Here is a 24,995-nt window from a genome sequence, read left to right on the forward strand (position 1 = left end):
TTCAAAAAATTTTATTGAAAAATTTGTCTATGTTTTTGAATAGGTAATATACAATTCAAAAGTCAAAATGGTCTCAAAAGATATATAATAGGAAGACTTGTTTCCCCCCTGATCCCCCCTCAGTTTGCCACCTCCATAGGCAATCAATTTTATTAGCTTCTTGTGTCTTTCCAATATTTCTTTATACAAACATGTACTGTTTAAGCCTCTGATTTCCTTAATCCAGTTTCGAGCCCCACAAATCAGTCACAGGTTTACTTTCATATGGACACTATACCCTCCATGGCTTAGGAACTGTACCATTTCTAAGTGATGCTGTTCTATCAAGTTTCTCTGAACAGTAGCTCCTTGGCAACACTGAAAAAGGCTAACTCAGTGCACGGGTCACATGCAAATGAACCCTTGCCCAGAGTCCAGAAACATGGCTACCATGGAAGCCTGTGGTGCAAGTCGCTTTGCCCTTAGCAAAACGCAGAGAACTCCTAGTCCTACCCAAACCCCTTCTGGTCTGTAGCTTGCTCACACTTGAATTAGCCTTTCCTGTGGCTGCCTCAATGTGCCTTCTTTTCCCTAATATATTCCCCTCACAGCCCCAAACTGCTGATATTGACTTTAGGCAACTACAAAGGATAATAAATACGGTATTTTTTCTGGATAAATTATCTTAAGGCTACAAATATGTATAAAGTTACCTTTCTGAGCTGTTATCAGATACCTTAAGATTTTTAATTCCAAAGAAAAGCTATCAAGAAGAAAGAGGGACATTTGCTTTCATCATTTAAACAGAAGAAAAAGGTTGGAGGCAGAGGGGAATGCGATATAGATACCAAAAGAAAAGAGTTTCCGTGAGTAGAGCATTCAGCTAAACTGATTTTTTCCTTTGAGGCAAAATGAAAGTATTCCAAGAACATCTAAATAAAATTGCCAAGTGTCCGTCAGCTACTAAGGTTATCAGAACAAAGGAGAGCTGAGGGCACACGGCCAAGAGAAAAGAAAGTCTCCTCCACCTCCCCACACCCGCCTGGAAATCGGCCCCGCCAGAAAAGCCAGGAGGGTCACTCCAGCGATTGTCAGTCCTCCGAGCCTCCCAAACGCTGTTGGGGAACTCGGGGGGTCTCTGGGGGAGTCGGCAATGCCAGTGTGGCAACGGCCTAGAGGAGAGGGAGGAGGGAAAGGACAGAAAAAGAAGCCGTGGGAAGAGAGAAAGGAAAAGATAGTAAAAGAGAAGGGAGGAGTGGCAGGGTGAGGGGAAGGAAAGGGTCGGGGCGCAAGGTAGAGGGGCAGGTGTGAGGCAACGAGGTGCGGCGCGTAGTAACCCTCTCTGCTGCTCTTCGCCCTACAGCTCACTCCAAACCCAAGGAGAAAGACGCGAGAGGTCTCACCTGGAAAACCGTGATTTGATGTCATCTGACGCCCGCACTGGCTCGGAGAGGTCGACTTCCGCGGAACCCCGCCCCAGGCACCTGGTGGTCCGCTCTGGGATCCTGGAGGCTTCCCTCTCAGTGGTTCATGAGCTGAGGACCTGAAAGGAGCAAGAGTGGAAGGGATTCTATTTACATAGAAAAAGGCATTTTAGGCTTTTTAGCTCCTTTAATCCTGCAGGGCAGACGTTACAGTCACCCTCTTGTATATAAGAAATCTAAGAAGCAGATAAGTTTTCTGAGGTTGGACAACTAATAAAAGTGCCGAGGCGGAATTTGAACCTAGATCTGTTACAGTCCCATCTCCTTCCATTTGCCTCCCAGCAGAACCAGCGAATGGTATCACAAGGCTTAGGTCTTAGAAAGTAATCCCTATATTAATTTGGAAAGTTAACACTATTCCAAAAAAATACGAACTTTTTAATAAGTAGATTTTAAAGTTCACATAGAAAACTAAACAAGCAAGACTCCGCCTGCGAAAACTGAAAAAGAAGGGCAATGAAGGGGCACTTGTCCTAAAGAATTTTAAACATATTATAAAGCCTCAATAATTAAACAGTGTGGCACTGGTGAAGGAGATAAACAAATGATTCAGACTAGAAGGTCCAGAAATAGATGCAATCACAGGCAGAAATCTAGCATATAATAAAGGTAGCCAATCAGTAAGAAAAAGATGAATAGACTTTTCAATAAATGTATGCGGAGAACTGGGTAATCATCTGGAAAAATATTAAACTGGATTCCGACCTCACTCTGTACACTGGTAAATATTTCAAATAAATAGAAGTTGTAAATGTTATAAATGAAACCATACAAGTGCCAGAGGAAAACATGGGAGAAGTCTTTTATAACTTCAGAGTAGGAAGCCCTTTCTTTCTAATTACAAACCAAAATCCAGAGGCCATAAATGAAAAGATTGATAAATTTGACCCCGCAAAAAATCCATACTCCGGCAAGGTAAAATAAAAAAAAAAACCACTTAAGGAGAGTGAAAAACAAATAAAAAATGGAAAATATACTTACAACTTATAGCTCAGACAACAGACAGCAAAGGGGGAACTTCTGAATAATAAAAATCATGGAATTGGCAGAGCTGAGCTGGATTCCCTATTGTTCCACCCTCATTTTGAACTTAACCAGATTGCTGAGCATTCATAACCATACAGTTATGCTGATCTCATTAAGCAGAAGTTTAAGAAAAAAGAAAAAAAGTGTCCTCAGGTCCCTTACATCCAGAACCTTCAGAAAACTACAGAATGTCAAAGTTTAACACTTAACAACTCTCCGGTAGGGAGAAGGGTCCCTGTAATTAATATTTCAATAGTGTATTCCTGGCTTGGAGCCGCAGAGACAGTGGTTCTCCTTCTGCTGCCAGAGCTGACATTTATTAATAGACCACTTCTTGACTGTGTGCAAGAAATGGGACCTAGAAAAAATTAAACACGTGAAATTATGAGGGAATCACTGTATAAACAAATAAATCAGCAGAGCAGGCCAAGTCCCAGGAAGGTAAGGAGAGGAAGAAATAATTACAACAAATATCTAGATAGCACTTCTTATGTACCAGGTGATGTTCATGTAATGTAAAAGGCATTTGCTTTTATCATCCTCATTTACAGACGAGGAAATGGAAGCACAGAGATTAAGTTATTTGGCTACTATCAGTCTGACTTTAGACTTGCATACATAAAACGTAGGAAAAAAAGAGAAGAATCATCACTAAGAGGCTGAAAGTTTTAAGATGACTTGATAATACCTCTCCTTTGCTGCCCTCTTGTCTAGGTTCATCCTATTCCCTCTTGAGGTCCTCCAGCTTAGCCACTTTCCCAAAGACCCTCTCACCTCTCCCCCCAATGCCACTCCCATTCCGAGACCTGGCATTCCTCATCAGAATAGTCAGGAACTGGACTCAGCCATTGTCAACCGAGCTGCTGGAGCCAGCTCAGAGCAGTTTTCCAGTAACAGAATCCTTGGAACCAGCGAAAGCAGCTCTTCTAAAAATGCATACATGCAGCTTTCTTGTTAATTGGAGAGTCTGCAATTCAGTAAGATTCCTCTTGAGGGCCTCCCTGTTCCGGAATACTTCTGTAAAAGAAACATTAATTTACTCAAAGAAAAAGCAGATTGCCACAGCTGTTACACTAATTACTGAGGGTAATGGGAGAAAAAAAAAAAGAAAGAAAAAGAAAGCAAGCCATGTCAAATAAGGGGCTAACTTGCAAAGAAGGGCTGTCAGATCACAAACTGGGATTAGCAGGCGTGGCCCTGTGCCACAGGAATCTCCTTGCCATTGCCTCGGAGCACTACTGGGAGAGGGCCTGGAGACGTGCATCGGGAGAGAACAGCACCACCGTTGCTGGTAGGCGGGTCTGCACACGTGTGGACAGAAAAGTTACTGCTAAAGGGGAAGGGCGATTATTTATTGCCAAGCTGAAATACAGAGATGTATTCTGCATTCTAAAGGAAGTATGGGCACGAAACGCAGATGTGGAAGAGGAAACCTCTCCTAAATTTAGAGCTCCTAATACTTCCAATCATTTGCAGTTTCTCCCTTTTGTTTGGAATGGCAAGCTGAGGGGTCTGGTGGGCATTGATTCCAAATGTACCAGGGGTACACGTTGTTAATGTGACTCAATAAATCTCTGAAGACCTCAGGAAAGATAGGGGTTATAATCCCGAGAAAAGTAGTCCAAATGTGGACTCCAGCAGCACTAAATCACGAGAAAAACCCTTCCCTGGGAGGTTGCATCTGGGCTTAGTGCCCACCGTCCCAGGACTGCCTCTCGGGGCTCATGCCAACGTTCCACCCCAGCCCGACCGAGGAAAGGGAATCTGGGGGGTTGCAGCTGAGTAACGCCCACCACGCCACCGTCCAAACGCCCGAGCAGCAACCTGCTCCGAGAGCTCCCCGCGAGCGGAAGCCCCTCTCAGCACTTCCGGGGCGGGGCCTAGCTTGTACCCAGGCAGGCAGTTGTGGGGTCTGGTCCATACTGTTATTTATGGGAACTTTTCTGCCCGAGTCGTTGAAAGACACCGAATTCCTGCGTCACCCGTCACGAAGGTGATCTTTTGCTTCCTGATTTTACCCAGGGTAGGATCACCCTTGAATATTGGAATTTAAAGACACTGCAGCTGGGAAGGGGCAACATCTCCAGTGTGGGCCCCACAGGATTCCTAAAACTGACACACAGGTCCCTAAGAGCTCTGGTCTTCATTATTAGTATTCTGAAGCCAATGCTGCACATCCTATGTGCTTTCTCCAAGATTAGGAACCAGACCTGAGAAGGCAGGACTTTCAAAAGGGCGGCGGTACTGCAAAATCCCTTGGACTACTCAGTCGTTTATTAAAGAATTTAACTCAAGACACCAGTCAGTATACTCGTTTGGACATACAAGCTGACAAAAGGAATTCCTAAAATGAAACACTACAAGTAGAGGCAGTAAGTATGAATACATCCCATGGCACAGTATGAATCAAGAACATAAAACAACAAGGGTCGTGACTAGCCAAAAAAGAAATAGGCAAAGCCTCAGGAAGCCTGGATTCTATTTTCATCTGTACCACTAACTTAATGGGTGACCTGGTGCAAGCCACATGACCTCTCTGGACTTTCATTTACAGAATAACGGGCTGGAAAATGATCTCAAAAGTCACTTCCAAACCTAGCATTCTATAGACTGTATGAGTAAACACAACAGATCAACACAGTTATTTCTTTGCTGTATTACATAAACTGATTTTTCTAACTCTGGTCTTGTTACTTTTAAACCTGTTGAAGGAAGTACCATTGAGTTACAAAAGGAGACTAGTTTTTAAAAAGTCTTCTTTTACACTACTCAATTTCCTAATTGACTAAATTTCCTACTAATATTTCCCCCTACATGTGTTTCTTAAGTAGGATTAACAGAGTATGTTAAAAACTTTCTAAGTGGGAATGTGTTTTGATACTTGGCAAACTTTGACAACATTCTGGCTTGGGGTTTCCTTGGGAAGTTGGCAGTTATTCCTGTCTAGTGGCTGTCCAAGGGACTGTCGAGGGTCATGTTTTGTCCCCAAAGCTAAATCTTTGGTAAGTTGCAGGCCCCCTGCTAAAGAGATAGGCCCCAGTGTTTTACCTTGTATTTTACGTAATGAACCAAGATACAGAAGGCTAAAACTAGACTTGTACTCCTACAACATCTTCCACTTGGTATAAAGGATGGAGGCAGATTTGATGCTGAAAGCAATCTTAAAACATACAGGTGTTGCTGTAAACTCCAAACGCTAAGGCTTTTTGTAATCTTACAAACTACAAAATATATAAACACTTAGGATTCTCATAAAGCTTGGCATAGCTAATTTTTCTAATTGTAAAAAAATCTAGTATTTCATCTCTCTTCTTTTTCCTATTTACCTTAAATATTTCTAGACCAGGGTTTCTCAACCTTGGCACTATTAAACATACGGAGCTTGATAACTCTTTTGTTGTGGGGGTTGTCCTGTGCACGCAGGATGTTTAGCAACATCTCCAGTCTCTAACACTAGATGCCAGTGGTATCCCAGCCATCCACTAAAGGTACAACCGAAATTGTCTCCAGACGTTGCCAGATTTCTCCAGTTGAGAACCACCGGTCTAACTTGAGATACAAAAGCCTATTCTCAAGCACGTTTGCAATGATAAACAGTAATCTTTAGAGTTTCCTATTTTCTTTCTTAACCAATAAATAACTCTGACCAAACAAATAGAAAGCTTCACATTTCAACTGTTCACACATACCCTCCTAAAGTTGAATATTTTGGTCTTTAGTCTTAGGTATAGGCAGTTATTGATGTACAATGGAAATGGGTCTGTGCACAAAATAAGAAGAGACATATATCCTCAAAAGCAGTGTAAAAATTTCTGTATATAAAAAATAATCCACACAATAATTCAACAAGCATTTATTAAACGCCTACTATGTGCTCAGCACTGTACTAGGCACTAAGGGGTGCAAAGATACAAATGTAAAAGTTATTATTCCTGCCCTCAAGGAGCTTACAATTTAACTTGGGAAATAAATACAAATGTGAAACTACAATACAGAATGCTAGAAAATAATTACAAAACAACATATTAGTAAGTGCATGGACCATAGTACAAACTCAAAGGATCAGTGCTGAGGCAGCACAGAACAAGGGAGGTCTCAGTGTGAGGTGAAATCGTCAGGGAGAGCTCATTCAGAAGATGTAATGGAAGCTAGGCTTTGAAGGGAGTAATGAACATAGGCTGGGGCCAAAGAGAAATCTAAGCAAAAGGAACAGCATGAGAAAGGCACAGAGGCAAGGGCTTATAAGACAACAGTGGAAGGTCACAGGAAGTTGAACCATGATAAATCAAGGTGAATATGCTAGAGAGTAATGAAGCTGAGGCAGATTAAGTATGGAGGGCAAGGTAATGGAGAACTTTGAACATCACTGCTCTGATAGGAATTATTTGTTGGGTGTTCTTGAGTGAAAATGAGATATCATGAAAATGGAGTTTGAGGAGGACCATCTTGGAAGCATACAAGGTGGGGATCTTGGGAGCAAGTAAACCGAAAAGAAAGAATTACAATAACCTGGGCCTCAGATGATATGGATCTGCAGAGAAGGATATGAAGGGATGGCAGAAACGTAAAAAAGTCCAGCCTCAAGGAGAAAACTGACTAAGAATTGGTACAACTTAGCAAGATTTTGAACGTGAACGATGGAGACCAAGAAAAGACTAAAAGACCACTCTAAGATTGGGATAAGAAATATGAAGGGTAGTGAGTCTGTTTAGGGTAAAGATGTTAAGCAAAGATGCCTATTTAAAAGGAAAACAGGGGCTGGGACAGAGTGATGAGTTCTGTTTTCAAATACCAAGTTGTATAGGTACCTGTGGAAAAGTTCACAGGTACCTATAGTACCTGTGAGAGACAACCCACAGGGCAGGAAATATGGTTACTCAAATATAAGAAGGTAAGTGTAAACAATCACAATGGTTAAATAGGAGTATAGAAAAAGTAGTGAATAAGATTAAGACATGGAGATTTTCTCAGTGGAGAGGAAGAAAAGACCAACAAGGAAACGTAAAAGTGAAGAAAACTGACCAAAAAGGATCCCACAAGTCAAAGGAGAATTCCTGAGATGCAGGGGAAATTCCCGAGTATGAAATATAGATCTAGGACAAGAACTAAGAAAAGGCATTAATATTTATCCACTGGTGATTCTGAGGATATTTCAGTGGAATACAAAAGCCAACAAGGAGAAGTTTTAAGAATAGATTAATGAGGAAACGGGGTTTAACAATGGATGACATGTTTGAGAAACCATGAATGACAGAAGAATAAAATGGTAGTTGGAAATGAACAGTAAAGTTGAAGCTTTTACACATTTTATGCTGTAGATGAATTTACTGGTGTCATCCTGACTGTCCATCTGCCTGGCCTAGGGCATGGATATTTCATTTCCCTCCACAATGCTACTTTCCCTGGGGCAGTTTAGAGAGAAATGTACTTGAATCTATAAGTTACTGCTTTGTACACCCAGTTTTTTTTTTTTTTTTTGGTGGTACGCGGGCCTCTCACTGTTGTGGCCTCTCCCGTTGCGGAGCACAGGCTCCGGACGCACAGGCTCAGCGGCCATGGCTCACGGGCCCAGCCGCTCCGCGGCATGTGGGATCTTCCCGGACCGGGGCACAAACCCGTGTCTCCTGCATCGGCAGGCGGACTCTCAACCACTGCGCCACCAGGGAAGCTCTGTCCTCCCAGTTTTTAAACATGTTTTAATTCTTTAAACATGTTTTCCTTGCAGAATTTAGCTTTCTAGTACTACAAAGCATCAAAAGTATCAACATTTAAAGATGATATAATTATAAACCAAAATGACATTTTCAACCAATTTTCCAGTAACTGTAACAGATCTGCACTATATTGCACATTCCCTCCCTTAGTAGCCAGGAATACATGATTTTTAAATGGCTGGTCAGGGTTAGGGTGTTCATTAGAGACACAGCAGACCAGCTGTCAGGAGCACAGGCTTGTGAATCAGACTATGTAGGTTAGAATCCCTGCTCTATCACTTACTAGTTGTGATCTTGATCAACTCATTCAGCTCTCTAAGCCTCAGTTTCCTCATCCATACAGTGGAGTATATAATATCTACCATAAGCATGAGAAATATGTAACACTGGGTTTGGCACATAGTGAGTGCTCAATAAATGTCAGCTATTATTATCTAGAGCCTCAGAACCAAGAGTAAAACTAACTGTTCCCATATGGGAATCAATCACTGCATTCTAGCACTGCCACCTTACTCAATGGAGAAAATCTTTGAAACCTAAGATGTCTCTCCTAGGACTATGCTGGATCGCAACAGTTACGGAAGAACCACTCAATTACACCAGGTCCTAAAACGAAAAGCTGAGGATGGGAGAAGAAAGTACTGGTGAATAGTTCATTTCAGATTAAGAGCATAAAAACAGAATATGCAGGATAAAGGAACTCAGTGCATGTCACTCATAGTTAGGAGCAAAGTAAGGTCATACAGAGTGATCAACAATATTCTAATGCTAAGAGTGAAAACAGGAGACCAAGAATGGGCTTCTACTTATGCCCCCAAAGAAACAATAGCCTTTTTCTACTGTCTTATACTACTTGGCTATTTCTATAGATGTGCTGAATCTGCCTTGGTATATATCGTTCTTTCAAGTCATATTCTTTTCTCACATGCATCCCAGTATAATACTAAGCTTTCTGGTCATATTTTCTTTAAATTTCTGCCAGATGCTTAGTAATTCTGAGATTTAAGTCTGGCTACACATTACTCTTGAGTAAAGAGATGTTAACTGGTACATCTACAGTCATTTCAATATGGTACTCTGCTGAGAGCTTTCATTGGAATAGGAGACAACTGTTCCCCTAAACTATCAATACATGGGAGGCGTGTGTGTATACATGCACATGCACACACACACATACCCTCCCTCTGACAATGTACTCATCCTATGTAATATCTGTACACAGGTAGCATTTGCCTCAGGTAGAATTAGTATCTTAAGGACAATAAGGCACAACTAAAGTGGAGAGCAAGGATCTAGAGACAACTAGATTTATTTCTGGTTTCTTGTAATTTCAAGTACAAGGGAATTAGGAATGATAATCTATAGGTCAAAAAGAGGGAGAGGGAGGAGGGAGGAGGGAGGAGGTAAGATAAGAAAATAAAGGATACTGAAAAGCATTGTTTTGAAGAAGTTAACCAAGGAAACCAGGATGACAAATGACAAGTGGGTACCAATGGTTCAATGAAATAGATGTAGATAACCTTGATGTTATTAGTGGTCAATATGGGCCATACTGGAGTAGGGAAGGGATGTTATAGGGAAGGAATTTATGATCCAAAAGGTGGACCTCTATGACACATGATTTTATGACTGATTTTTGAAAACATCAATCATAAAACAACATGATTAGAAAGTGCTGTCCTGTTCATGATAGTCACAGTGTGAAATTTCATAATTTCTCTTGGAATTTTCATCACAATGTGTATCATTTTCTTCTGGATAGGATTAATGGAATCAATTCCGATTCTGACAGCCAATTTTGGAAACAGCAAAAGTTATTCAATTCCAAATATGGTGAATAAGTGAGTAATCAAATGGTCAAAAATGAGATGAAATTCAAGAGTAATAGAGTTTTCTGGTATGGTCTATTAAATGGGAATCTTGAGAATGTTTCAAACATCTAGAGGAGTGGTAGCACTTGGAATAATAGCACTACTAGAATAGCTAGAACTGCCCAATTTAAAGGACAACCCATATTTGGATTCTTCTGGAAGTTCTAGGTGTTACTTTAAACCAGCCTCATTACTTCATACAATATCCCCTGGTATACTGAAAGCTTCAAAGATGAAATATAGTGCTTGGTGATGATGAGTTTAATACTGTGTCTTTGCTGGATTACAGATGGAATGCACCAGAATTCAGAAGAATGAGGAACTGTGAGGTGAAGTATTCAACTGACTACCGCTGTAGATAAGGCAAGAAACAGATGAAGAATGAGTGAGGTGCTGAGGCCATCTAAGGAGGTGGGTCCAGGGTAAAGACAAGAGTGTAGACCATCTAGTCAGGGGGTTTGTGCAGACCCCTGAGAGAGTGGTACCGTAATGGGCCAAAAGAGATGAGCATACATTCTTTGTAAGGATTTTTATGTCTTCTTCAAGCACCTGTCTCCTTTTTTTTCCCATGTGATGCCTTAACGAGGATAGTGTAAACAACTATTTGTACCACAGTGTACAGTGGGAAGGTGGAAAGCAGAGTCAGAAGTCACCAAAAGGTACAACCACCCAAGCTCAAGAGCAACGGGGCTGAGTCTCCACTCACCTCTTTCTCTGCATCATTCCCACAACCATCACTAATGCGTCCACTTCCTCGCTGACACAGGTACTGGGACTGGGAGTGGTGAAGGATACGTATGGATGCTCAGTGACTCAGGGGAGTCAGTGAAGGTGATATATGAAGAAAAATGCTGGAGTGCTGTTAAAAATATAGCATTCTGAGTTTGCATGGGAATATGGATTTCCACTATCAGGAGCATTAGAATAAAATAAAATGCACACTTAAGCAAAATACATGAGGTGTCTGTAAAAATTTCCCTAGAACTAGGATCTTAGAAAGCTAAATATAAGTCTCACACAGAGGCTGCTTCAAACTCTAAAGCAGCTTCTTAGATCAGATTAGGAGCACAAGTGCACCTTTAGGGGAATAAATGGGAGAAGGGATCACAGATGGGAAGAAGCAGAGGAACTAGAGGAGTAGCCTCTCTCAAACCTATAGCTACTCACCAGAAAGACAAAGTTAAGTGCCTCAAGCCACGACAAGCAACTTGCTCTAATGCTATTTTAAGCTTCTAAAGGATACCTTAGGCCATCGGGAGCTCCACTCCATCAGGCACCTCCCAGGATAGTCAAGCTAATCAACCTGCATCAAGGCACTGGGCCCAAACTACTGAAGAGCTATTCTAACTTTGTCACCACTATCAATTCTGACCCTAGATAAGGTTGTAATGATGCTGAACTTTCTGCCTTTTTGTTACACTGAAAGACCTCTCACTAGCACATGGTTCCTCTAATGTTGAATAATGCCCAATCTATGACTAAAGTTTTTTCCTAAACTCCCGTGGATTCAGATTTTTCTCCACTGTGGATTCTCTGATGTCGAATGAGACTTGACCTCTGAATAAAGGCTTTCCCACACTCATTACATTGATAGGGCTTCTCCCCTGTGTGAATTCTCAGATGCTGAATGAGGCCAGTGTTCCCATTGAAAGCTTTCCCACATTCTTTACATTTATAGGGTCTTTCTCCAGTGTGGATTCTCTGATGTTCAATAAGGCCTGACTTTTGACTGAAGGCCCTCCCACACTCATTGCATTTGTAGGGTTTCTCCCCAGTGTGGCTTCTCTGATGGCCAATAAGATGTGAGCTCCGCCTGAAGGTTTTCCCACATTCATCACACTCATAGGGCTTCTCCCCAGTGTGGATTCTCTGATGTCCGATGAGGTGTGAGCTATGACTGAAAGCTTTCCCACACTCATTACATTCATAGGGTCTCTCCCCACTGTGGATTCTCTGGTGCAGAATAAGGCCCGCACTCTGACTGAAAGCCTTCCCACACTGATTGCACTGATACGGCTTCTCCCCAGTATGGATCCTCTGGTGCAGGATCAGGCCTGTGTTTTGACTGAAGGCTTTACCACACTCCTTACAGTGGTAGCGTTTTACTTTGTTGTGGATATCCTGATGGGAAAGAAGGGCTGACCTGTAACTGAAGGCTTTACCACACACATTACACTGATAGGGTTTCTCCCCAGTGTGGATTCTCCAGTGGCGAACAAGACCTGAACTCTGAGCAAAGCTCTTCCCACATTCATCACATTTATGTCGTCTCTCTTGGGTGGGATTTCCCCGCTGCCTCTCTAATGTGCCCAGAAGGTCTCGGGCTTCTCCATGCTCAAGACCCCCGATAACATCCCCGTTGCATTTGGCAGCTGTCTCTCCATGTGGTTGGATTCCAGTAGATATTACCTGTTTTGAAGCTAATTCCCTGTTCTCATTCCTGGTCTCACCACCTGGAATAAAAATGTAATAAACATCAAGCCAACATCACTTCCTATTCTCTATGTTAGGAGAAAGAAATCAAAGATGGGGGAAAGGAAAATACACTTGGAACAGCTACAAGTAAATGCAAGGCTCCCATCTGTCTCTGAAATGCCTTCGTTAATATGGGGAGAAAGGAGCAGGGTAAAACAGAAGTACCGCACACCAACTGGGGAAGAACTGCCATCAAAAAATAGGGTTGATGGAAGGAGGACTAAAGTAGAGAAGGGATCAACTGCGGAGAAGTGGAAGTTGGGGAGTGGGAAGGAATATGGAATTACGAAAAGACCTAATAAGTGGAAAAGGAATGAAAAAAGTCCCAGTCATTAAAAGGGAGGAGCACAACAGGTCTAAGTGAGAGAATCTATGTGAACTCAGAGAGCACTAAAAGATTCAATTTCCAACTGGCAAAGAGACCAATACCCAGTTACAAACTGTAAGGTAAGTCCTAGATTAGAGGATAAAAGTGCCCTTTTATTTTTTAAAATTTATTTATTTTTTCTGGTTATTTTATTTCTGTTTATTTTTTTAATTGAAGTATAGTTGGTTTACAATATCGTGTTAGTTTCGGGTGTAAAGTGATTCAGTTACACATATATATGTGTATATATCTTTATTCTTTTTTAAAATTCTTTTCCATTATAGGTTATTATAAGATACTGAATATAATAGTTGCTGTGCTATACAGTAAATCCTTGTTGTTTATCAATTTTATATATGGTAGTGTGTATCTTAATCCTATACTCCTAATTTATCCCTCTCCCCACCTTCCCCTTTGGTAACCATAAGTTTGTTTTCTGTGTCTGTGAGTCTATTTCTGTTTTGTAAATAAGTTCATTCATACTATATTTTAGATTCCACTATTTTTTAGATTCTCTGTCTGACTTACTTCACTTAGTATGATAATCTCTAGGTCCATCCATGTTGCTGCAAATGGCATTATTTCATTCTTTTTTATGGCTGAGTAATATTCCATTGTATTGAGATACATACACACACACACCACATCTTCTTTATCCATTCATCTGCTGGTGGACACTTAGGTTGCTTCCATGTCTTGGCTATTGTAAATAGTGCCGCTATGAACATTGGGGTGCATGTATCTTTTCGAATTAGAGCTTCTATCTTTTCCAGATACACACCCAGGAGTGGGATTGCTGGATCATATGGTAACTCTATTTTTAGTTTTTTAAGGAACCTCCATACTGTTTTCCATAGTGGCTGCAAAAGTTCCTTTTAGAACTCCAGAAGTCTCAATATTTTATCTTTCTGTTGGATCCTGAGTTTAAACTCAACTATGTCTTTCAGAAAGCTCAAAGCTACTGTACACATAAACAAACACAAAATTGTAAATGATAATAATAACCAGAGCTCTCCTTACCCAGGGAGAACATGTTTCTGTAATTCTCTGGCCTGTTATCTCTACTCAGATCCTTCTGTGATGAATCAAGAAGCCATTCCTCTCGAATTAGGGACACAGCCATGTCTTCAATCTTCTCCAAAGTCTGAAACAAAACAAGATGCCCATCTGGGACTGGGACTGTTCCACAGTTCAAACCCAGAGTGTCAGAGAGATCCACCAGGGTTGGAGTGGATCAAGAGATGGGAACGTACTGTGTAAAGGGATCTGCATAGCTAGCAGGAAAGAACAGGAAAATGCACCAGATTTATTTGGGGAAAATCAAGGATCAACCTGTCTCTATGCAGAAGAACATGGGGCAAGTTCTTAATGGAGCTATGGGGTTTCAGTGAGGAGCACAACTCACCTGGAACCCTGCTGTAAGAAGTGTAGCTGTCATCTCCTGGTCTCGAGGACTTCCTTTCTGGGAAGGGGTAGGACTCTGTGAAGCAGATATGGCTGAGAGAGGAGAAGGGAGCTATGAATGAGACCAGCCTTGTCCTGTGGTTATAGGAACCAGCACTAACACGTTCCAAAATTATCTGTATTTCAGCCGATATGCAAGCCAGAGATTTTGAATATGAAATGCTGTTAATCTTGGACTCTGGGTTCATACCTATGGTTGCTCACAAAACATCTGCACTTTGATGTCCCACTCAGCCTGAAGTTACGTGTCAAAAATAGAAAGTGTACTGGTTTCCTAACAGGAAGTGCTTTACAATTTCTTCTCTACCACCAAAGCTATATTCCATCCTTGTGCTTGTACACAGTATTTCTTTAGGTCCTGATCTCTTGCCAAGCTGAATATGAGAACCAATCTATCTTTACTAACTCTATTACTTTTTTGAAATGTCTACCATGACTGCCAGCATCTGCTTCCTATAGAAACCAGACAGGGTAATATCAAAATCAACATAGACTACTGTGTCTTGGGCAACAGGCATTAGAATTTTACATAAGGATTGTATTATTAATTGAAAATGTTTCTATACTTCTTTAGAAATATTAAAAATCCACTAATTTAGAACAAATTACTATAAATCACATACATGAAAAAATAAGAAATTCAGGGCAAGTATGAGATGAGACTAGAACATCTTATCTTGTTCTGTAAGAGAATTCTCAAAAAATGATGGAGAAATGTCAATAGGACACAGGAGCCAGACTGAAGAGGCCTCCTCTGGCCAACTCTGAGACAATTTAAGCATCAAAATAAAGATAGTAACAGAACATTTCTGGAATAAAATAAGAATTTATGAGGCCATATTGATAAATAAAAAATGAATAAATAAAATAAAATGGGGGAAGGAGAACACTCTCCATTACAATAAATAAATAAATGTAGAAGAAATGACAGAGTTAGAAAATAATCACTTTCGTAATCACTGATTCAGTCAAGAAGCATCAATAAATACTAAAACTAGTGTTTCAGCAACAAAAGTTTCATGAGGACCAGGATATTTACATAGACTCAAGAGTATCTCCCCACAAATTACTTATTAATTACAAAGGGAAAAACAGTAACAAAAACCTAGCAAGAATAACCTTAACCAAGTCATCAAAGATAACACTACCAATAACAGACAAATTCCTGTTGTATTCCTGAGGACAAAATCACTTCTGGGATGTTCATGCCAAATATATACAACTCGAATCTAAATATGAGGAAACATCACACAAACTCAAATTGTTGTCATTCTACAAAATAACTGACTTGTACTCTTCAAAAATGTCAAGATCGTGAAAGGCAAAGAAAGGGTGAGGAACTACTCCAAGTTAAAGGAGACTAAAGAGACAGGACAGCTAATTGCAAAGTGGGATCTTGGACTAGACTCTGGAAGAACATTATTGGGACAACCAGCAAAAAATGAATATGAACTGTTGGCTAGATTAGTATTGCATCAGTGTTAGATTTCCTAATTGTGATCAATTAGGAACACTTAAACACTTAAACACTCTTGTTTAAGAAAATACATACTAAATATTTACAAATAAAGTGTCATGATACCAGCAAAACCTCAAAATGCCTATGTTGTAAATACGCTGTGGTAACAGAAATGTATGAATACATAAAACCCCCAAATTCTTTAATTTGTTCATGAGTTTACCACTGGGACTAGGAGTCTGTATTTGAAGCCTAGATAAACATTTAAATCAGGTCTTATGGCTGGTGTGTAAACAGCAGAGGCTAGTTCCTTCCAGGAACTAGACAGGTGTCCCAAATGTACTTTTTTTCCTCTCTGCTTTCCCACTCCTCATCAATGAAATCTAGCTCCTCACCTCTGTCTTGTGGCCCTTGGAGCACTGGAGACTTGTGCTGGGTTGCCACAGGTTGGAGCTGAGTATCCGGAGGCTCTGGTGCAGATTTGGAATGCATGACCTCCTCCCAGAGTACCCTATGTCCATGTGCACGAGCAGGGACCTAGAAACAAGACACCTGCATTACAAGGAATCCCTTTGAGAAATGAAGTGAACAATGTAACTGTACCAAGAGCACATCTAAAGGGATACATACTGGGGGAAGGAAAAAGCAGAATCTCACTTACTTAGGAACACAAACATGTTGATTTGCACAGAAAGGCATCATTTCTGCTTAGTACTGAAGGAAAAGATTTCTGCTGATGCCCTCCCTGCTGCACACAATGCTGATATTCTGCATTCCCAAGAAAGGGGAAGAATGATAAACAGAAGCTTAAAGCAGTGCTCTTCAGTGGAAACAACTTTTGATAAGGAACTAGGAAACCTGAGTTACAGGCTCAGATCTACATTTAGTTATTTGGGTGCCCCTGAAAAAGTAAGTTAAGCTTTCTGTGCATCAGTTTCCCATCTGGCAAACAGAACAATAATACAGTTGTAGGGATGTTATGAGGATAAAAAATGGATTTATATCCTTTACAAGAATAAAAAGAACTCTACAAATACAAGCCATACCACACGATAACTCTTTTCATCCTCCTGCAACACAAACTGATGCTCAGCATTTATTCTCCCATTGTTGTGTCAATGTCCCTCCACCCAGCTTCCTGGACTCTCACAGTCAGGGCATGCCCACCTCCTTCTACTTACTGGCCGTCCTAGTATATCAATTTGCCTTTCCAAATCCTCCAATAGAGTCACCACCTCCTCTCCATTCTCTAGATGATGTTCCTTAACCAGAGTCTGGAGCTCCTCAGGTAGGATGGTCAAGAACTGCTCCAGCACCAGCAGCTCCAGGATCTGCTCCTTGGTGTTCAAATCTGGCCTCAGCCACTGATGGCAAAGTGCTCGGAGTTGGATCAGAGCTTCTCGGGGTCCTAGTGTCTCTTGGTAGCATAACTTCCTGAAGCGCAGGCGGAATAGCTCTTGGCCAGGAGGGTTATTTTCATGTAGACTTGATTCCTGGTCCCAACCATGATCTTCCTCTACCTTGATGATTACAAGGTCCTCTTCAGGAGCCTGGTCTGGTGGGGATGGGGTTAAAGATTTCCTTGATTCTGCAGCCATTTAGGGCCAGAAAAGCTCAGGAGACTCGTTTCCACTACTTTATCTTCTTAAGAGAACCTTCTGAGGGCCTCTTCTTTAAGGGTACTTCTTTGGGAAGAGAAAATGAAAATGACAAGTAGTGTAAAGGCAAGTCAAAGGTCAGAGTAATCTACTGAGATATCTTAACAAGTTCCCTTCCATGACATGGACTTCATGGCTCAGTCATTTAAGTGATCCTCTCCAGAAATAACTCCTTGCCTCCTTAGCCTTCTGCATGCCAATCCCATCTGGGAATAACCCTTTCCTTCTGCTTTCTCTCTTGGGGATGTGGAACATGGCTAAACAAAGTCAGGAAACCATGTAGACTGGGTCTAACTGAAATTATGCATTTAACCTCATCTGGCCCTCAGGGCTGCTGATTTAACTCCTTTCAACATTTGCTATACCAGCTATACTGTTTCTACACATTTTGGCTCTCAACCTGCCCCTCACTCTCAACATGAGACTAATGTCCATATAATCTAGCTCAAGATATTGTCAAGAACTGTCCTAACACTTTCTTCTTCTCCACCCTACATCATCATACATGTGCTCCCCCTGCCATCTTCCCCCTGTCTACAGGCTAACTTCTACTATGGACTTTACCTCAAGCTCTGTAACTCTTCTTTGGGGCACAGGTCCTGCATCTCCAAGGAATCTGGGTGCCCTATCAACACCTGCAACCCCAAAACCTATTCCCATACACTAATGATGTTCCAGAATGTTTTATAAATAAAATCATACAGTATGTAGCCTTTTGAGTCTGGCATCTTTCACTTAGCATATTGTACTTGAGATCATCAATGTTGTTGTACGTATCAGGAGTTTATTCCTTATATGGATGAATGTTTACCCATTCTCTAGTTGACAATATCTCAATTGCTTCCAGTTTTTGATGATTACAAATGATGCCACTATAAACATCTGCATATGAGTTTTTGTGTGAACATAGTTTTCATTTCACCCGGGTAAATATCCAGAAGTAAAATTGCTAGGTCATATTTTAAGTATATGTATAACTTTATAAGAAACTGCCAAACTGTTTTCCAAAGTGGCTGTAATACTTTGTATTCCACTAGCAATATGTGAGAACTGTAGTTGCTCCATATCCTGACCAGCATTTGACGTATAAATATATATATATATATATATATAGACATATATATAGATTTAGATATCCTAAAGGCATATAGTGGTATATCACAAGGGTTTTAATTTGCATCTCTATTGACTAATGATGTTGCGCATCTTTTCCTGTGCTTATTTGCCATCCATATAGTTGGTCCTTCATATCCATGGGTTCCACATCCCTGGATTCAATCAACCATGGATCAAAGATGTTTGGGGAAAAAAAAATTCCAGAAAGTTCCCTAAAGGAAAACCTGAATTTGCCACACACCACCAACTATTTACATAGCCTTTACATTTTATTAGGTATTATAAGTAATCTAGAGATGATTTAAAGTATACGTGAGGATGTGTGTAGGTTATATGCAAAGACTATGCCATTTTATATGAGACTCGAGCATCGACAAATTTTAGTATCCATGAGGGGTCCTGGAACCAATCTCCCATGGATACCAAGGGACAACTGTATCTTTTTTGGTAAGTATCTGTTCAAAACTTTTGCCTATTTATAAAATTAGGTTTTTTTATAATTGAGCTTGGAGAATTCCTTACATATTTTGGATACAAGTCCTTTATGAAATATGTGACTTGCAAGTATTTCCTCCTTTTCATTCTTTCAACAGTGCCTTTCCAAGAACAGAAATTCATAAATTTTTTTTTTTTTTTTGCGGTACACGGGCCTCTCACTGTTATGGCCTCTCCCGTTGCGGAGCACAGGCTCCGGACGCGCAGGCTCACCAGCCATGGCTCAAGGGCCCAGCCGCTCCGCAGTATGTGGGATCTCCCCGGACCGGGGCATGAACCCGCGTCCCCTGCATAAGCAGGCGGACTCTCAACCACTGCGCCACCAGGGAAGCCCTGAAATTCATAAATTTTTGAAGTTTGTCGACTTTTTTCTTTTAGGGATTGTACTTTTGGTGTCATATCTAAGAAATCTTTGCTTAATCCAAGGTCACAAGGATTTTCTCCTCTTTTTTTTCTAAAAGTTTTATAGTTTTAGGTTTTACCTTTAGTTCTACGATTGCTTTTAAGTTAATTTTTGTTCAGAGTTTGAGGTATGGGTGGAGGTTCATTTTTTTGCATACAAATATCAATTGTTCCAGCACTATTTGCAAAAAAAGATTAAACTTTACCCATTGAATTGTCTTTGCATCTTTGTCAAAAATCAAGTGACTATACATATGTGGATCTCTTTCTGGAGTCTACTTTGTTCCACTGACCTATATGTTTATCTTTTTGCCAATACAAAACTGTCTTGATTGCTGTGGCTTTTAAAATCAGGAAATTATTAAGAGTCCTGCAACTTTGTTGTTCTTTTTCAAAATTGTGTCAGCTTTTCTAGTTCTGTTGCCTTTTGATATCAATGTTATAACTGGCTTCTCCTACAAAAAAAATTCCTGGAATAGGATTTGTGTTGAATCTGTAGCTCAGTTGCGGGACAACTGACATCTTAACAATATTGTTTTCTATTCCATAAACATGGTATATCTGTCCATTTATTTAAGTCTTCTGATTTCTTTCATTAGTACCCAAACTGTTTACCTATTCTCAAAGGACAAGATAAAATGCTTTCTTCTTAAAATCCTTTCTTAATGATTCCAATTGGAAGTGATTTCCCTCTTATTCTATACATCTGTTACATAAGTATGTATTACTTTAATGTTACTTTTGCCATAATTGTGTATTATTAGTTGCAAAGGAGTTTTGACTTTCTAACTTAATTGTATGTTTCCCATGAGTACAGGTCTTTATCTTTTATCTTACTGATAGAACTGAAGAACATTAGAGGGCTATTATTTACAATACCCGACACAGACTGTGTTTATATTTGTTGAAGAGTAAGTTTTAGATATAAGGCCTGAGGTCTTCTTTAGACCTGTTCAATTACAGGATCCTATTTCTTTGGGGGATATATGTCTATGGCTTTTACCTTTGGTATTAGGCATCATCTCTTGCCTGCAGTAGCAGTGGTAAGTGGTCTTCCTGCCTTTGGTTATGTTTTCTTTCCATTCATGTTCCATAAAGATGCTTATTGTGGGTTGAATTGTGTCCCCCCCAAAAGATATGTTGAGGTACTAACCTCTGGTATTTGTGAATGTGACCTTATTCGGAAAGAGGTTCTTTGCAGATGTAATCAAATTAAGATGAGGTTATACTGGAGTAGGGTCGGCCTTTAAGCCAATATGACTGGTATATTTTTAATAAGAGAAGAGACACAGAGATTGACACACACAAAGAGAAGGCCATGTGAAGACACAGACACAGAAGAGAGCTATGTGACTACAGAGGCAGAGATGGTGTTATGTAGTTGCAAGCCAAGGAATGCCAAGGACTGCCAGTAACAACCAGATGTTAGGAGAGCATGACCCTGCCATCACCTTGATTTAGGACTCTTGGCTGCCATAACCATGGGAGAATAAATTTCTGTTGTGTTAAGCCACCCAGTTTGTGGTACTTTGTACTGTAGCCCCATGCAACTAATATATTGCTAGAGAGACTGTTTTAACAAATATGTAATACAACTCACCCTCTTAAAATATTTCAGCGGGGAACCCAACTCTTCAGCATGGTATGCAAGGCTCTTTATGATATGTAAACCTGCCTAGCTATATCTGCTATAAACTCTCCTTCATACAGCTTTTTCCAAATGTGGCTTTCTCATATCTCCACTCTGCTGCAGTGGTTCTCAATTCTGCCCCCGTCTCCCAGGAATATTTGGCAATATTCGGCAATGTCTGGAAACACTTTTGGATGTCACAACTGAGGGGAAGGGATGCTACTAGTATCTAGTGCGTAGAGGCCAGAGATGCTATTAAACATACTACAATGCATAACATAACCCCCACAACAAAGAATGATCTGGTCCAAAGTGTCAATGTCGAGGCTGATAAATCCTGGTCTCCCGGAAATCATTCAACTCTAACTTAAAAAGTCTCAGCTTACCTATTACCTTTTAAATTAGGTTTTCCCTGTTGCCCTCACTCCTCAGCAGCCAATACCCCCAACCTCCTGCCTCAGAAGATTAAAGTGCTCATTCTTTCTTTTTTTTTTTTTTTTGTGGTACGCGGGCCTCTCACTGTTGTGGCCTCTCCCGTTGCGGAGCACAGGCTCAGGACGCGCAGGCTCAGCGGCCATGGCTCACGGGCCCAGCCGCTCTGAGGCGTGTGGGATCTTCCCGGACCGGGGCACGAACCCGCATCCCCTGCATCGGCAGGTGGACTCTCAACCACCGTGCCACCAGGGAAGCCCTAAGGTGCTCATTCTTGCCAAGTTATTTTTTACATGGTCCAGACATAGGATTTATCACACTGTGTACAGTATGTACTGCAAATGTCAGCCTATGGCCATGGTTTTCCTGCAGATGTTAGTTTGTAGCCATGACCTTTTTCTTTGTATCTCTTTTTAAGCAGTGAAGTTATATTACATATTTGAATGTCAGAAAGATCACAGTGGCAGCACTGTGGACAACAGGATAGAGAAAAACATAACTGAAGGCAGCACTGTAGAGAATGGAAAAGAGCATAACCAAGGGCATCATATCCAAAAGCAACTGGCAAGAAATGCTAACATCAAGATAAAATCCCAGACCTGTAGTCCGACAAGGGAAAGAAGAGGTAGGCACTTATAAGGAAAATCAGATTACATATTGTTCCTGACATGAGTCTTCAAAGCAGTGTCTCTATCTTTCAGGGGTTTTGGGCCGAGAGGGTGGGGTAGGGTTGGCTCATAGTCTCTCAGTCTAATGAAAACACAGAACTGCTCCCCATAAAGAAGCCCATAGGCACAAAAGTTTACATTCAATTTCATTGGGTTCATACACCAAACACCCACCTAAGGACTCCAGGAAGGTAAAGAACCCCTACTTAGAGAGTGTGGACAGAAAAGGAAGAGAATTTGAAAAGTTAACTTTAAAATCAGACAAGACTGGTTAACAGTAGTTTTGGGAGTAAACTACAGATAGGAGAAATCAAGGAGCAAGAGATAAGGTTAAATATGGTAACTGACAACAGATGGTTTAATTCATAGATGATAACTTTACAGAGAAGTGGGGAATTTCCTGGAATACAGAGATTTGAGGGAAGAGTGAATTTGGACAAGAGGCTGAGATTTTGTGGAGGGTTTGAGACAAGGGGTGAACAATTTTGTTTTGGACAGGATTAACATCCATGGTTTTAAAATAATTCATTTAAAAATCAAGGAAAATTTAATAAATTCTTAAAATTTCTTAAAATAGATACTTATAGTTTAAAAACTTAAAAGGTCATTACTATGGGACATGAATTCTGAGCTCTAATTGTTTTGAATGTGATTCTGCATAGTCATAGTTTTACCATGTTTTCCTATGAATTTCCTAAAGTCAAGGTTCATCTTTAAGTACTGAACTATTGGCCATCTTCCATCTTATAATCAATGCTCGTCAATACTAGCTTTAAAAGGTTTCAATGTTAAGTGTGCATCACGCAAGAACTTTATATGTTGATATGTTAAAATGGTAATATAATACTAAATGACATTAAAGTCTCAGTAGTGAAACTGATGCGAGTCATCTAATTATCAGATTTGTTCATATTTTAAACCAATCAACCAACAAATCTTATCCATTATCCATCTGATTATTCTTTTTAGTAGCTATTTTTCCATTTTTAGCCTCTTCCCTCTTCCATGAGACAATTTTTGAAAATTACAGCCTATAACTAACCAAGTACAAAGATATGTACTACAAAATTAGTCTACTATGTACCCTCCTCCCAAAGTATCTACACCTGTATTTAGGTTGGTAAGCACCTTGTGGATAAAGACTGCTTCTTACATTATCTTTTAAGAATACCTCATCAGGTTTCTTGATTTAGGAAGCTAAAATAATCTTTAAAGCTTCTTCTCATCTCAAACGCTATAATCCTGTGAACTACTGAAAGCACAACCCATTTTAACAGCATTATCTTTTCAACAGATGAAGAAAGAACGTTTTCTTCCTTTAGACTAATTTAAGTCTAATTTGGGATGTTTGGGAGCTGAAAATAAAACAAAAAAGAGATATTTTCCAGGCTTTAAAGATAAAGGTGAAGCAAACACTGTGCTTTATAGGAATCTCAAACTGCGTAAGTTTTAACATCTACCACATTTTACACTTAACCACAGCAGAAATTCAAAATATGCATGCATTTGCTACAACGATTACTGCATAAGTATACTTAACTGAACTAATCAAACAGAAATAGGGATTATTTTTTAGAGGTGGTAGTGGCAGTCTTAATGTTGCCTGACAAAAATTTCTCATGAGTCACTTGAGCTTTGGAAATGGGGCCCCTCCTAAAGAGTTCCCAGGCATCTGCTTCTATTAGATTTAATAAACGAAGAATTCTCAATAAGTCTGAATTTTACATCACCACGAAGTTGTCAAAAAATGTTTCTTTTGTACATTTATGCAGTCAACACACCACCACATTCTGAGTACACTACAAAGAGCAAAATAACTTAGCAGGAAAAATAGGTTTCCAAGGATAACTGGGGTTTCCAAAAGCAAAATACATCTTAAAAAAAAAAAAGAGAGAATTGTGACGGAAATGCAAAGTTGCAAAGTAAAAACAATTCAGATCGTGGAAAGAGGAGGATGAAAGATAACACGGAGGAAAAAAAAAAAGATAACCCGGGAACAGTTTCCTATTTTAAGACAAAATCGACTGCAAATAACGCCACAAAACGATTAGCGATGAAGACAGCAAATCTCTACTAAAGATTCCCTCGCAAAAAGTTTAGGCACGCGGACTCGGCCTGCGCTGGCAACCAAAGCGACCCTTGATCCACCGAATCACCGGGGCGCCGACCTCGGCTCAGGTCCCCTCTCAAGACCCCTCAGGCTTGTTCTCACCTGCGGCCTGGTCTGGCCACAAAGCGCTCTCCTTCCTCCGGCCCAGAGCCCGAACCGTACTCACCGTGAGTTCCAGCGGCGGCCCGGGTGAGGAAGTGAGGCTTCAAAGTGTGGACAGACCTGGAGGAAGGGCTGGTAGAAAAAGGGGCGAAAACTGTAACCGGACCAGGCCCCTCCAGCCCCTAACTTCCAAACGTGCGGAGGCACAGCACCGGCCAGCAAGCATCTTGTCTCAAGCCACTTCCGGGAGCTCTCTAGGAATCCTGGAGGTCTGAAAGCTCTATGGTCGGCCGACTAAGGGGACGGGGGCACCGCGCCTCTCTCACCAGTACTCTGGGCCTAGCGTTCCTCTTGTGTCTACGCGCCGCAGGGTTGCGCGGCTCTAGGGCATCGGGAAAGTCGTGGGAAATAACGGACTGTGGTGTCACCTCTGCCCCGCGCACCTGGCTCACCCAGTCCGCTCCGCACGGTCGCTGGGGAGGTAACCGTCCCCCGGCGGGCTGATCCGAGGGCGTGCGGGGGCCAGGGATGAGAGCAGGCGGA

General features: G+C 40.9%; 1 protein-coding gene across 5 annotated transcripts; it reads right to left on the minus strand.

The window, feature by feature from the left end:
• Positions 1 to 1,395: 1,395 nt before the first annotated feature.
• Positions 1,396 to 24,800, minus strand: LOC308623726 (zinc finger protein with KRAB and SCAN domains 8-like). Of its 5 annotated transcripts, XR_014016878.1 has the most exons (9): positions 24,517 to 24,800; positions 17,021 to 17,524; positions 16,235 to 16,376; positions 14,322 to 14,413; positions 13,937 to 14,060; positions 12,484 to 12,527; positions 10,781 to 10,933; positions 3,296 to 3,506; positions 1,396 to 1,522 (listed from the first exon to the last, which is right to left on the minus strand). XR_014016878.1 is itself a non-coding variant. In XM_081246418.1 (6 exons), exons 2-6 carry the CDS (start codon positions 17,435 to 17,437, stop codon positions 11,566 to 11,568), a joined length of 1,737 nt encoding a protein of 578 aa, XP_081102544.1. In that variant the 5' UTR covers positions 17,438 to 17,524; positions 24,517 to 24,800; the 3' UTR covers positions 6,327 to 11,565. The 5 variants fall into 5 exon arrangements, 1 of the variants encoding a protein (XP_081102544.1); XR_014016877.1 differs by having other exon boundaries at positions 10,781 to 12,527; positions 17,021 to 17,521; XR_014016879.1 differs by having other exon boundaries at positions 10,781 to 12,527.
• Between the last annotated feature and the right edge of the window lie 195 nt (positions 24,801 to 24,995).

The sequence above is a fragment of the Mesoplodon bidens genome (assembly GCF_964165515.1).
Source record: "Mesoplodon bidens genome assembly, chromosome: 10".
Taxonomy (NCBI): Eukaryota; Metazoa; Chordata; class Mammalia; order Artiodactyla; family Ziphiidae; genus Mesoplodon; species Mesoplodon bidens.